Source organism: Oncorhynchus gorbuscha, linkage group LG08, assembly GCF_021184085.1.
Source record: "Oncorhynchus gorbuscha isolate QuinsamMale2020 ecotype Even-year linkage group LG08, OgorEven_v1.0, whole genome shotgun sequence".
NCBI classification, from domain to species: Eukaryota; Metazoa; Chordata; class Actinopteri; order Salmoniformes; family Salmonidae; genus Oncorhynchus; species Oncorhynchus gorbuscha.
Genome location: NC_060180.1, coordinates 69127385 through 69141197, shown reverse-complemented (window position 1 = coordinate 69141197; position 13813 = coordinate 69127385). Strand labels below are relative to the sequence as shown.

Sequence of the window (13813 nt, the reverse complement as noted above, 5' to 3'; positions counted from 1 at the left end):
CAATTAACCCACCTTTCCTCGGGTGCCAAAGACGTGGATGAAGGCCCCGCAGCTACCTGATTCAGAGGGGTTGGGTTAAATGCAGAAGACACATTTCAGTTGTACAACTGACTAAGGTATCCCCCTTTCCTTTCCCAAGACATGCTAACCTCTCATCATTACAATAACATTTTTAGGGGGTATGATATTTATGCCTCTAACTTTCTCACTCATCATTATTCATGATTCATTCAGGATTATCCGTAATCATGGTAGCATTCACATTAATGTAGAAGTGTTTAGAAATATATTCTTATTTACAATAAAAGTTACTCCAAAATGACATAATACATTATTTAACATTCGCACTGAGCTAAAGCCTAGAGCTGCCGCTTTTAAGGAGCGGGACACAGAAACGTATAAGAAACCCCGCTATGCCCTCCGACGAGCGTAAATACAGGACTAAGATCGAATTGTAATACACCGGCCCTGACGCTCATGGCAGGGCTTGTAAACTATTACAGACTACAAAGGGAAGCACAGCCGAGAGCTGCCCAGCGACACCAGCCTACCAGAAGAGCTAAATAACTTCTATGCTCGCTTCAAGGCAAGTAACACTAAAACATGCATGAGAGCATCAGCTGTTCTGGAAGACTGTGTGATCACACTCTCATTGCTGCCGATGTGAGTAAGACCTTTAAACAGGTCAACATTCTCAAGGCCGCAGGACCGGACGGATTACCAGGATGTGTACTCCAAGCATGTGCTGACCAACTGGCAAGTGTCTTCACTGACATTTTTATCCTCTCCCTGTCTGAGTCTGTAATACCAACATGTTTCAAGCAGACCATCATAGTCCCTGTGCCCAAGAACACTAAGGTAACCTGCCTAAATGACTACAGATCCGTAGCACTCACGTCTGTAGCCATGAAATGCTTTGAAAGGTTGGTAATGGTTGACATCAACACCATTATCCCAGAAACCCTAGACCCACTCCAATTTGCAGTACCACACCAACAGAGCCACAGATGATGCAATCTCTGTTGCACTCCACACTGCCCTTTCCCACCTTGACAAAAGGAACACCTATGTGAGAATGCTATTCATTGATTACAGCTCAGCGTTCAACACCGACCCTGGGAATAAACACCTCCCTCTGCAACTGGATCCTGGACTTCCTGACGGGCCGCCCTCAGGTGGTAAGGTTAGGTAACAACACATCCACCGTGCAGATCCTCAACACAGGGGCCCCTCAGGGGTGCGTACTCAGCCCCCTCCTGTACTCCCTGTTCACTCATGACTGCACGGCCAGGCACGACTCCAACATCATCATTAAGTTTGCTGACGACACAACAGTAGTAGGCCTGATCACCGACAACGATGAGACAGCTTATAGTGAGGAGGTCAGAGACCTGGCAGTGTGGTGCCATGACAACAACCTCTCCCTCAACGTGATCAAGACAAAGGAGATTATTGTGGATGACAGGAAAAGGAGGACCGAGCACCCCCCTTTCTCATCGATGGGGCTGTAGTGGAGCAGGTTGAGAGCTTCAAGTTCCAAAACATCTTCTAGCCCCAAGCCATAAGACTCCTTAACAGCGAATCAAATAGCTACCCAGACTATTTGCATTGCCCCCCACCCCCACCCTCTGGAACTCTGCTGCTACTCTGTTATTATCTATGCATAGTCACTTTAATAACTCTACCTACATGTACATATTTTCTCAATAACCTCGACACCGGTGCCCCAGCACATATACTCTGTACCGGTACACCCAGCCCCGCTATTGTTATTTACTGCTGCTCTTTAATGATTTGTTATTCTTATCTCTTACTTTTTTTTGGTATTTTCTTCAAACTGCGTTGTTGGTTAAGGGCTTGTAAGTAAGCATTTCACTAAGGTTGTATTCGGCGCATTTGACGCTTTGATTTGAGTCTTACGAATGTCCTGCTGTCCCATCTTCAGTTCGTATCACATAATACAATGTCTTTATCCATAACTGTTGCTCACATATGGTCATTTTACCAGCCCCAGCTTTGATTACTGCATAGCATGTGACTAATTAATAAGGTGAATTGTAGATGAAACTCCTGTTTTTATCTCTTTCTCCCATTCTCTTGTTTTTTCTCTACCTCTTTAACTCTTTCGTTCTCTCTCCTTTTCACCATCTCTCTCTCTATCTCACCATCTCAACATCTCTTTCTCTCCGTCCTTCTCACCATCCTATCTCTCTCTCCGTCCTTCTCACCATCCATATCTCTCTCTCTGTCCTTCTCACCATCTCTCTCTCTCCGTCCTTCTCACCATCTCTCTCTCTGTCCTTCTCACCATCTCTCTCTCTCTGTCCTTCTCACCATCTCTCTCTCTCCGTTCTTCTCACCATCTTTCTCTCTCTGTCCTTCTCACCATCTCTCTCTCTCCGTCCTTCTCACCTTCTCTCTCTCTCTGTCCTTCTCACCATCTCTCTCTCTCTGTCCTTCTCTGTCCTTCTCACCATCACTCTCTCTCTCTCCGTCCTTCTCACCATCTCTCTCTCTCTCCGTCCTTCTCACCATCCATATCTCTCTCTCTGTCCTTCTCACCATCCATATCTCTCTCTCCGTCCTTCTCACCATCTCTCTCTCTCTCCGTCCTTCTCACCATCTCTCTCTCTCCGTCCTTCTCACCATCTCTCTCTCCGTCCTTCTCACCATCTCTCTCTGTCCTTCTCACCATCTCTCTCTCTCTGTCCTTCTCACCATCTCTCTCTCTCTCTCTCTGTCCTTCTCACCATCTCTCTCTCTTTCTCTCCGTCCTTCTCACCATCTCTCTCTCTTTCTCTCCGTCCTTCTCACCATCTCTCTCTCCGTCCTTCTCACCATCTCTCTCTCTCTGTCCTTCTCACCATCTCTCTCTCTCTGTCCTTCTCACCATCTCTCTCTCTCCGTCCTTCTCACCATCTCTCTCTCCGTCCTTCTCACCATCTCTCTCTCTCTCTGTCTTCTCACCATCTCTCTCTCTCTCTCTCACCATCTCTCTCTCTCTCTCTCTCTCTCTCTCTCTCTCACCTCTCTCTCTCTCTCCATCCTTCTCACCATCTCTCTCTCCGTCCTTCTCACCATCTCTCTCTCTCCATCCTTCTCACCATCTCTCTCTCCGTCCTTCTCACCATCTCTCTCTCCGTCCTTCTCACCATCTCTCTCTCTCTCTGTCCTTCTCACCATCTCTCTCTCTCCATCCTTCTCACCATCTCTCTCTCTCTGTCCTTCTCACCATCTCTCTCTCTCCATCCTTCTCACCATCTCTCTCTCTCTCTGTCCTTCTCACCATCTCTCTCTCTCTCTCTCTCTCTGTTCTTCTCACCATCTCTCTCTCTCTTCGTTCTTCTCACCATCTCTCTCTGTCCTTCTCACCATCTCTCTCTCTCTCTCTCTCTCTCTGTTCTTCTCACCATCTCTCTCTCTCTCTCTCTGTCCTTCTCACCATCTCTATCTCTCTCTCTCTCTCTGTTCTTCTCACCATCTCTCTCTCTCTTCGTTCTTCTCACCATCTCTCTCCATCCTTCTCACCATCTCTCTCTCTCTGTCCTTCTCACCATCTCTCTCTCTCCATCCTTCTCACCATCTCTCTCTCTCTCTGTCCTTCTCACCATCTCTCTCTCTCTCTCTCTCTCTCTCTCTCTCTCTCTCCTCTCTCTGTTCTTCTCACCATCTCTCTCTCTCTGTTCTTCTCACCATCTCTCTCTGTCCTTCTCACCATCTCTCTCTCTCTGTTTCTCACCATCTCTCTCTCTCTCCGTTTCTCACCATCTCTCTCTCTCTCTCCGTCCTTCTCACCATCCATATCTCTCTCTCCGTCCTTCTCACCATCCATATCTCTCTCTCCGTCCTTCTCACCATCTCTCTCTCTCCGTCCTTCTCACCATCTCTCTCTCTGTCCTTCTCACCATCTCTCTCTCTCTGTCCTTCTCACCATCTCTCTCTCTCCGTCCTTCTCACCTTCTCTCTCTCTCTGTCCTTCTCACCATCTCTCTCTCTCTGTCCTTCTCACCATCTCTCTCTCTCTCTCTCTCCGTCCTTCTCACCATCTCTCTCTCTCCGTCCTTCTCACCATCCATATCTCTCTCTCCGTCCTTCTCACCATCCATATCTCTCTCTCCGTCCTTCTCACCATCTCTCTCTCTCTCCGTCCTTCTCACCATCTCTCTCTCTCCGTCCTTCTCACCATCTCTCTCTCTCCGTCCTTCTCACCATCTCTCTCTCTCCGTCCTTCTCACCATCTCTCTCTCTCTGTCCTTCTCACCATCTCTCTCTCTCTCTCTCTGTCCTTCTCACCATCTCTCTCTCTCCGTCCTTCTCACCATCTCTCTCTGTCCTTCTCACCATCTCTCTCTCTCTGTCCTTCTCACCATCTCTCTCTCTTTCTCTCCGTCCTTCTCACCATCTCTCTCTCCGTCCTTCTCACCATCTCTCTCTCTCCGTCCTTCTCACCATCTCTCTCTCTCCGTCCTTCTCACCATCTCTCTCTCTCTCTGTCCTTCTCACCATCTCTTTCTCTCCGTCCTTCTCACCATCTCTCTCTCTCTCTCCGTCCTTCTCACCATTTCTCTCTGTTCTTCTCACCATCTGTCTCTCTCCGTCCTTATCACCATCTCTCTCTCTCTCTGTCCTTCTCACCATCTCTCTCTCTCCGTCCTTCTCACCATCTCTCTCTCTCTCTCCGTCCTTCTCACCATCTCTCTCTCTCTCTCTGTCCTTCTCACCATCTCTCTCCGTCCTTCTCACCATCTCTCTCTCTCTCCGTCCTTCTCACCATCTCTCTCTCTCTCTCTCTCATCTCTCTGTTCTTCTCACCATCTGTCTCTCTCGTCCTTATCACCATCTCTCTCTCTCTCTCTCTCTCTGTCTTCTCACCATCTCTCTCTCTCTGTCCTTCTCACCATCTCTCTCTCCGTCCTTCTCACCATCTCTCTCTCTCTGTCCTTCTCACCATCGCTCTGTCTCTGTCCTTCTCACCATCGCTCTCTCTCTGTCCTTCTCACCATCTCTCTCTCTCTGTCCTTCTCACCATCTCTCTCTCTCTGTCCTTCTCACCATCTCTCTCTCTCCGTCCTTCTCACCATCTCTCTCTCTCTGTCCTTCTCACCATCTCTCTCTCTCCGTCCTTCTCACCATCTCTCTCTCTCTCCGTCCTTCTCACCATCTCTCTCTCTCCGTCCTTCTCACCATCTGTCTCTCTCTGTCCTTCTCACCATCTCTCTCTCTCTCTGGCCTTCTCACCATCTCTCTCTCTCCATCCTTCTCACCATCTCTCTCTCTCCGTCCTTCTCACCATCTCTCTCTCTCTCTGTCCTTCTCACCATCTCTCTCTCTCTGTGCTTCTCACCATCTCTCTCCTTCCTTCTCACCATCTCTCTCTCTCTCTGTCCTTCTCACCATCTCTCTCTCTCTGTCCTTCTCACCATCTCTCTCTCTCTCCGTCCTTCTCACCATCTCTCTCTCTCTGTCCTTCTCACCATCTCTCTCTCTCTGTTCTTCTCACCAACTCTCTCTCTCCGTCCTTCTCACCATCTCTCTCTCTCTGTCCTTCTCACCATCTCTCTCTCTGTCCTTCTCACCATCTCTCTCTCTCCGTCCTTCTCACCATCTCTCTCCCTCTGTCCTTCTCACCATCCATCTCTCTCTCTGAGTAGCCAGGAAGACGTGTGCCCCAGCAGAGTTTGCCTGTGCTAACGGCCAGTGTGTACCAGGCCGCTGGCGCTGTGACGGGGAGCCAGAGTGTCCCGACGGCTCGGATGAGGCAGACGCCACCTGCAGTAAGTCAGAGCTCCAGTGGTTTCCCCATTCATAGTCACCTAACCACACTCACCCAACTCAAACACTCAGCAACACTTCCCCAGTCTGTCAACCACTCCACGAGCACACAGCCGTCCATGGTCGCTCACTCACTCAACCAACCACCCTTACATGGTCACCTGACCATCTATGTACAGTTGAAGTGGGAAGTTTACACCGAAGCCAAATACATTTAAACTCCGTTTTTCACAATTCCTGACATTTAACCCTAGTAACAATTCCCTGTTTTAGGTCAGTTAGGATCATCACTTTATTTTAAGAATGTGAAATGTCAGTATAATAGCAGAGAGAATGATTTATTTTAGCTTTTATTTCTTTCATCACATTCCCAGTGGGTCAGAAGTTTACATACCCTCAATTAGTATTTGGTAGCTTTGCCTTTAAATTGTTTAACTTGGGTCAAACGTTTTGGGTAGCCGTCCACAAGCTTCCCACAATAAGTTGAGTGAATTGTGGCCCATTCCTCCTGACAGAGCTGGTGTAACTGAGTTTGTAGGCCTCCTTGCTCACACACACTTTTTCAGTTCTGCCACAAATTGTCTATAGGATTGAGGTCAGGGCTTTGTGATGGCCACTCCAATACCTTGACTTTGTTGTCCCTAAGCCATTTTGCCACAACTTTCGAAGTATGCTTGGGGTCATTGTCCATTTGGAAGACCCATTTGCGACGAAGCTTTAACTTCCTGACTGATGTCTTGAGATGTTGCTTCAATATATCCACTTAATTTTCCTGTCTCATATTGCCATCTATTTTGTGAAGTGCACCAGTCCCTCCAGCAGCAAAACACCCCCACAACATGATGCTGCCAGCTCCGTGCTTCACGGTTGGGATGGTGTTCTTCGGCTTGCAAGCGTCCTCCTTTTTCCTCCAAGCATAACGATGATCATTATGGCCAAACAGTTCTATTTTTGTTTCATTAGACCAGAGGACATTTCTCCATAAAGTATGATCTTTGTCCCCATGTGCAGTTGCAAACCGTAGTCTGGCTTTTTTATGGCGGTTTTGGAGCATTACATTACATTTACATTTAAGTCATTTAGCAGACGCTCTTATCCAGAGCGACTTACAAATTGGAGCAGTGGCTTCTTCCTTGCTGAGCATCCTTTCAGGTTATGTCATTATAGGACACGTTTTATTGTGGATATAGATACTTTTGTACCCGTTTCCTCCAGCATCTTCACAAGGTCCTTTGCTGTTGTTCTGTGATTGATTTGCACTTTTCGCACCAAAGTACGTTAATCTCTAGGAGACAGAAAGCGACTCCTTCCTGAGCAGTATGACGGCTGCGTGGTCCCATGGTGTTTATACTTGCCGTACTATTGTTTGTACAGATGAACGTGGCACCTTCAGGTGTTTGGAAATCGCTCCCAAGGATGAACCAGACATGTGGAGGTCTACAAATGTATTTCTGAGGTCTTGGCTGATTTCTTTAGATTTTTCCCATGATGTCAAGCCAAGAGGCACTGAGTTTGAAGGTAGGCCTTGAAATACATCCACGGGTACACCTCCAATTGACTCAAATGATGTCAATTAGCCTATTAGAAGATTCTAAAGCCATGACATCATTTTCTGGAATTTTCCGAGCTGTTTAAAGGCACAGTCAAGTTCGTGTATGTTAACTTCTGACCCACTGGAATTGTGATGCAGTGAATTATAAGTGAAATAATCTGTTGTTGTAAAAATGACTTGGGTCACGCACAAAGTAGATGTCCTAACCGACTTGTCAAAACTATAGTTTGTTAACAAGAAATGTGTGGAGTGGTTGAAAAATACGTTTTAATGACATCCTAAGTGTATGTAAACTTCCGACTTCAACTGTACCTATTCAGTGACGCTGCGTTTACCCTGACTTCTCTTTCTCTCTGCTCTTTCCCTCTACCTCTCTCTGCTCTATCCCTCTACCTCTCTCTGCTCTTTCTCTCTGCTCTATCCCTCTACCCCTCTCTGCTCTTTCTGTCTGCTCTATCCCTCTACCTCTCTCTGCTCTTTCTCTCTGCTCTATCCCTCTACCTCTCTCTGCTCTTTCTCCCTGCTCTATCCCTCTACCTCTCTCTGCTCTTTCTCTCTGCTCTGTCCCTCTAACTACCTCTCTCTGCTCTATCCCTCTACCTATCTCTCTACCTCTCTCTGCTCTTTCTGTCTGCTCTATCCCTCTACCTCGCTCTGCTCTATCCCTCTGCTCTATCCCTCTACCTCTCAGCTCTATCCCTCTAGCTCTCAAAACTCTGCTTTTTCTCTCTGCTCTATCCTTCTACCTCATCTCTGCTCTTTCTCTCTGCTCTATCCCTCTACCTCTCTCTGCTCTTTCTCTCTGCTCTATCCCTCTACCTCTCTCTGCTCTTTTTCTCTGCTCTATCCCTCTACCCCTCTCTGCTCTTTCTTTCTGCTCTATCCTTCTACCTCTCTCTGCTCTTTCTCTCTGCTCTATCCCTCTAGCCCTCTCTGCTCTTTCTCTCTGCTCTATCCCTCTACCTCTCTCTGCTCTTTCTCCCTGCTCTATCCCTCTACCTCTCTCTGCTCTTTCTCTCTGCTCTGTCCCTCTAACTACCTCTCTCTGCTCTATCCCTCTACCTATCTCTCTACCTCTCTCTGCTCTTTCTGTCTGCTCTATCCCTCTACCTCGCTCTGCTCTATCCCTCTGCTCTATCCCTCTACCTCTCAGCTCTATCCCTCTAGCTCTCTCTGCTTTTTCTCTCTGCTCTATCCTTCTACCTCTCTCTGCTCTTTCTCTCTGCTCTATCCCTCTACCTCTCTCTGCTCTTTCTCTCTGCTCTATCCCTCTACCTCTCTCTGCTCTTTTTCTCTGCTCTATCCCTCTACCCCTCTCTGCTCTTTCTTTCTGCTCTATCCTTCTACCTCTCTCTGCTCTTTCTCTCTGCTCTATCCCTCTAGCCCTCTCTGCTCTTTCTCTCTGCTCTATCCCTCTACCTCTCTCTGCTCTTTCTGTCTGCTCTATCCCTCTACCTCTCTCTGCTCTCTCTGTCTGCTCTATCCCTCTACCTCTCTCTGCTCGTTCTCTCTGCTCTATCCCTCTACCTCTCTCTGCTCTTTCTCTCTGCTCTATCCCTCTACCTATCTCTGCTCTTTCTCTCTGCTCTAATTCCTCTACTTCTCTCTGCTCTTTCTCTCTGCTCTATCCCTCTATCTCCCTCTGCTCTTTCTGTATGCTCTATCCCTCTACCTCTCTCTGCTCTTTTTCTCTGCTCTATCCCTCTACCTCTCTCTGCTCTTTCTGTCTGCTCTATCTCTCTACCTCTCTCTGCTCTTTCTCTCTGCTCTATCCCTCTACCTCTCTCTGCTCTTTCTCTCTGCTCTATCCCTCTACCTCACTCTGCTCTATCTCTCTACCTCTCTCTGCTCCTACTTGTCTGTTTCTTGGAAGCTCGTCAAATTGATGCTCTCCAAAACATTCCCAGAGATATTGGTACCAAAGTTGATTCATAGTCCTAGCATCAATAGGGCCAGAGAGCATATTAAGATCCTAACCAACTACTGTTCAGATCATCAGACCTCTGCACTAGAAAGGCTAAAAGGCTGAATAATTACAGCTCGATTCTTCACACTCACACCCTATCTGAATATTATGTAGCTCTGTTTCTCTCCGCTCCGATGCGCCAGCCAGCCAGACAGCATCTAATTTGGCTTTTGAAGCCGAGACCCTGCTACTCCACTTGGGCACCGGTTCAGCCGCCTCTCACTCACGCCACCAGCAAGGGCCCTCGCCTCGGCTCGCCCACACACTTCCCCACTAGACCAGTGTCAGATGTTGGAGAGAGGCAGGAGGTGTAGCCTGATCACTGTGAAGCTCTTAGAGGTGTAGCCTGATCACTGTGAAGCTCTTAGAGGTGTAGCCTGATCACTGTGAAGCTCTTAGAGGTGTAGCCTGATCACTGTGAAGCTCTTAGAGGTGTAGCCTGATCACTGTGAAGCTCTTAGAGGTGTAGCCTGATCACTGTGAAGCTCTTAGAGGTGTAGCCTGATCACTGTGAAGCTCTTAGAGGTGTAGCCTGATCACTGTGAAGCTCTTAGAGGTGTAGCCTGATCACTGCCAAGCTCTTAGAGGTGTAGCCTGATCACTGCCAAGCACTTAGAGGTGTAGCCTGATTACTGCCAAGCACTTAGAGGTGTAGCCTGATCACTGCAAAGCTCTTAGAGGTGTAGCCTGATCACTGCCAAGCTCTTAGAGGGGAAGGGGGAGCGCTTTCATACTTTCATTTAGGCAATGTCGGACTGACTGAGACCGATTTCCCTCCTCTCCCCATCTACTCGTGCTCATCCGGGAGTAGGGGAAGGGCAAGGGGAGACGTTTTACGGCTTGTCTGGACTGAGCTGGGCCACAGGTTTGGGGAGTGGCAGATTAAAGGGGTTCTGAATTGTTCCCTTTCACGTGAGTCATGGAAAGTAGCTTGGACTGGAGACAAGCTCAGTGTCTTGACTTTTCAAGCAGATCATTTGGAAGAATTTCATTAAGATGTTATTCTAAATCTGATTGACATGAACGGTCAGCACTTGTTTCTGTTGTACCAGCTGTTGTACGAGACCCGATTCAACAGAGACCGGAGATATTCGAGTCTGGGTCAAAACCAATACTGGAGCTACAGTGCATTCGGAAAGTATTCAGACCCCTTGACTTTTCCCACATTTTGTTACGTTACAGCCTTATTCTAAATTTGATGAAATAAAACATTGTCCTCATCATTCTACACACAATACCTCATAATGACAAACTGAAAACAGGTTCTAGAAATGTTTGTAAAAAAAATCAAAATAAACATAACTTATTTACATAAGTATTCAGACCCTTTGCTATGAGACTCGAAGTTGAGCCCAGGTGCATCCTGTTTCCATTGATCATCCCTGAGATGTTTCTACAACTTGATTGGAATCCAACTGTGGTAAATTCAATGGACATTATTTGGAAAAGCCACACACCTGTCTATATAAGGTCCCACAGTTGACAGTGTATGTCAGAGCGTAAACCAAGCAATGAGGTCGAAGGACTTATGCGTAGCGCTCCAAGACAGGATGGTGTCGAGGCACAGATCTGGGGAAGGGTACAAAAAAATGTCTGCAGCATTGAAGGTCCCCAAGAACACAGTTGACTCCATCATTCTTAACTGGAAGAAGTTTGGAACCCCAAGAATCTTCCTAGAGCTGGCCGCCCGGCCAAACTGAGCAATCAGGGGAGAAGGGCCTTGGTCAAGGAGGTGACCAAGAACCCGATGGTCACTCTGACAGAGCTCCAGAGTTCCTCTGTGGAGATGGGTACGAGTCAGGACTGAGACCAAGGGGGGTCAGAGTCAGGACTGAGACCAAGGGGGGTTCGAGTCAGGACTGAGACCAAGGGGGGTCCGAGTCAGGACTGAGGCCAAGGGGGTTCGAGGAGTCAGGACTGAGACCAAGGGGGGGTTCGAGTCTGAGTCAGGACTGAGACCAAGGGGGTTCGAGTCCGAGTCAGGACTGAGACCAAGGGGGTTCGAGTCAGGACTGAGACCAAGGGGGGTTCGAGTCCGAGTCAGGACTGAGACCAAGGGGGTTAGAGTCCGAGTCAGGACTGAGACCAAGGGGGTCCGAGTCAGGACTGAGACCAAGGGGTTTCGAGTCAGGACTGAGACCAAGGGGGGAGTCAGGACTGAGACCCGAGTCAGGACTGAGACCAAGGGGGTTCGAGTCCGAGTCAGGACTGAGACCAAGGGGGTTCGAGTCCGAGTCAGGACTGAGACCAAGGGGGTTCGAGTCCGAGTCAGGACTGAGACCAAGGGGGTTCGAGTCCGAGTCAGGACTGAGACCAAGGGGGTTCGAGTCCGAGTCAGGACTGAGACCAAGGGGGTTCGAGTCCGAGTCAGGACTGAGACCAAGGGGGTTTGAGTCCGAGTCAGGACTGAGACCAGGGGGTTCGAGTCCGAGTCAGGACTGAGACCAAGGGGGAGTCCAAGTCAGGACTGAGACCAAGGGGGTTCGAGTCAGGACTGAGACCAAGGGGGTTACAAGTCAGGACTGAGACCAAGGGGGTCCAAGTCAGGACTGAGACCAAGGGGGGCAGAGTCAGGACTGAGACCAAGGGGGTTCAGGTGAGACCAAGGGGAGTCAGGACTGAGACCAAGGGGGTTCGAGTCAGGACTGAGACCAAGGGGGTTCGAGTCTGAGTCAGGACTGAGACCAAGGGGGTTCGAGTCCGAGTCAGGACTGAGACCAAGGGGGTGCGAGTCCGAGTCAGGACTGAGACCAAGGGGGTTCGAGTCCGAGTCAGGACTGAGACCAAGGGGGTTCGAGTCCAAGTCAGGACTGAGACCAAGGGGGTCCAAGTCAGGACTGAGACCAAGGGGTCCAGAGTCAGGACTGAGACCAAGGGGGGTCCAAGTCAGGACTGAGACCAAGGGGGGTTCGAGTCAGGACTGAGACCAAGGGGGTTCGAGTCAGGACTGAGACCAAGGGGGTTCGAGTCGAGTCAGGACTGAGACCAAGGGGGGTTCGAGTCCGAGTCAGGACTGAGACCAAGGGGGGTTCGAGTCCGAGTCAGGACTGAGACCAGTGCAATCTGAATACTACAACACTGGTACCCATTCACGTTTTAATCTTGTGATTGGTTGATCGCACAGGCCTACAAACTTTGTCATTGAGCTCGCTATTTAAAAGGAATTTGCATGCATTTACCACAGCAGAAAAGGAATTGGAAAAAGCTCATTTAATCTTAGAAACATATTTTCCTAATTTTGTACTGCTTTATCAAGTTGAGGAGATGTGGGCCGTTATCGCATAATGTATGAAGCACAGAACAGCCGACAAGTCGCTAATATTAATGTCACTCTCAAAAAGTTTGTGTGAGGACGAGTTAGAGAAAGAGACAGAGACCTCCAAAGGATAACGTGTTTGCATTGGAAATCCAATTAAATATGAATAAGGGAGAGATTTTGTCTTTGAACGGAGATCGAGATCACAATAAAAAAAAGTCTATTTAAATGGAAATCCTACATGTATTTTATTCATGTCACGTTGCGGTCGATGGTAAAATCTTTGAGATTGAGGCCCAAAGATTTGGGCACCAAAATTCAGTCTGCGGGCCTGTTCTTTATCATTACATCTCATTGATTATTTCTGCTCTTGACAAAGAGCTGAATAATAAACCAATACAGTTGATTCAGTCTTGTCTGTATGCTGATGTAGTACAAGAGGAGGGCCTACAACTCATGTTCAAATACTACAACTCTCCATTCAATGAACATGAATCACTTATGGATTCCTGTTCTATTGTTAGCAGGGTTAAACCATTACACTTGGTTTCCATGGCTACTGTACAGCAAATGATTGTCCCCCACGACGATGGAGGTGGAGATCTGTCTTGATCTCACGTTAGTCACACATAATATAATAATATCTCAGACAACTCTTGCCCCTCATTTTGACCAACCTTGGATGAATGATGCGTCTAGCCAGGGATTTTACAAAGTTACACCGATTGGCCCAAAGGGGGCGCTATAGTAATCGACTGATTTTCCAAACTTTGAACAAGAATATTTCCTGTCTCGTTTGAGCTACAGTCATGACATTTTTTGTACACGTATGCATCTCCTCATGAGAAACACGTTTCCCACAGGGATCCATAAGCTCCTCCCATTCACATCAAGGTGAACATTTTGAAACGCTGTGCAGACGATCTGTAAATCCATACAGACACACTGGATCATTACTAAGACTTGTTCTTTCTCTCATTAATCCACCCAACACCAGTTAGAACAAGTTTGAATAATTGTCACTAATTGTCACTATTTGTCCCTTTCAGTAGAACTATGAGAATTAATTCAGAATGCCATTTAGTAAGAAACATTGAACTTCTGTTATACTACAAATTGAAAAATATAGCGTGAAAGAAGTGTCAGAAGGCTCGACAATAACAAAAGAAATGGCAAATTAGCGCCGCAAATAAGGCCCTGTGTGACGCTCAGTCCTTAAACTATAGAGTGTTGCCGTGACAACTTCACACTTCGAGCAGAAGCCCAG

At 47.8% G+C, this 13813-nt stretch overlaps 1 protein-coding gene across 2 annotated transcripts in view; it reads left to right on the top strand.

Moving 5' to 3' along the window:
• Positions 1–13813, top strand: part of LOC124041019 (low-density lipoprotein receptor-related protein 8-like) — a 194351-nt gene that overhangs the window by 64012 nt on the left and 116526 nt on the right. For both annotated transcript variants that reach the window (XM_046358174.1, XM_046358173.1), the window contains exon 3: positions 5652–5774. In XM_046358174.1, coding sequence (XP_046214130.1) covers positions 5652–5774 — 123 coding nt within the window. The remainder of the gene's footprint in view (positions 1–5651; positions 5775–13813) is intronic.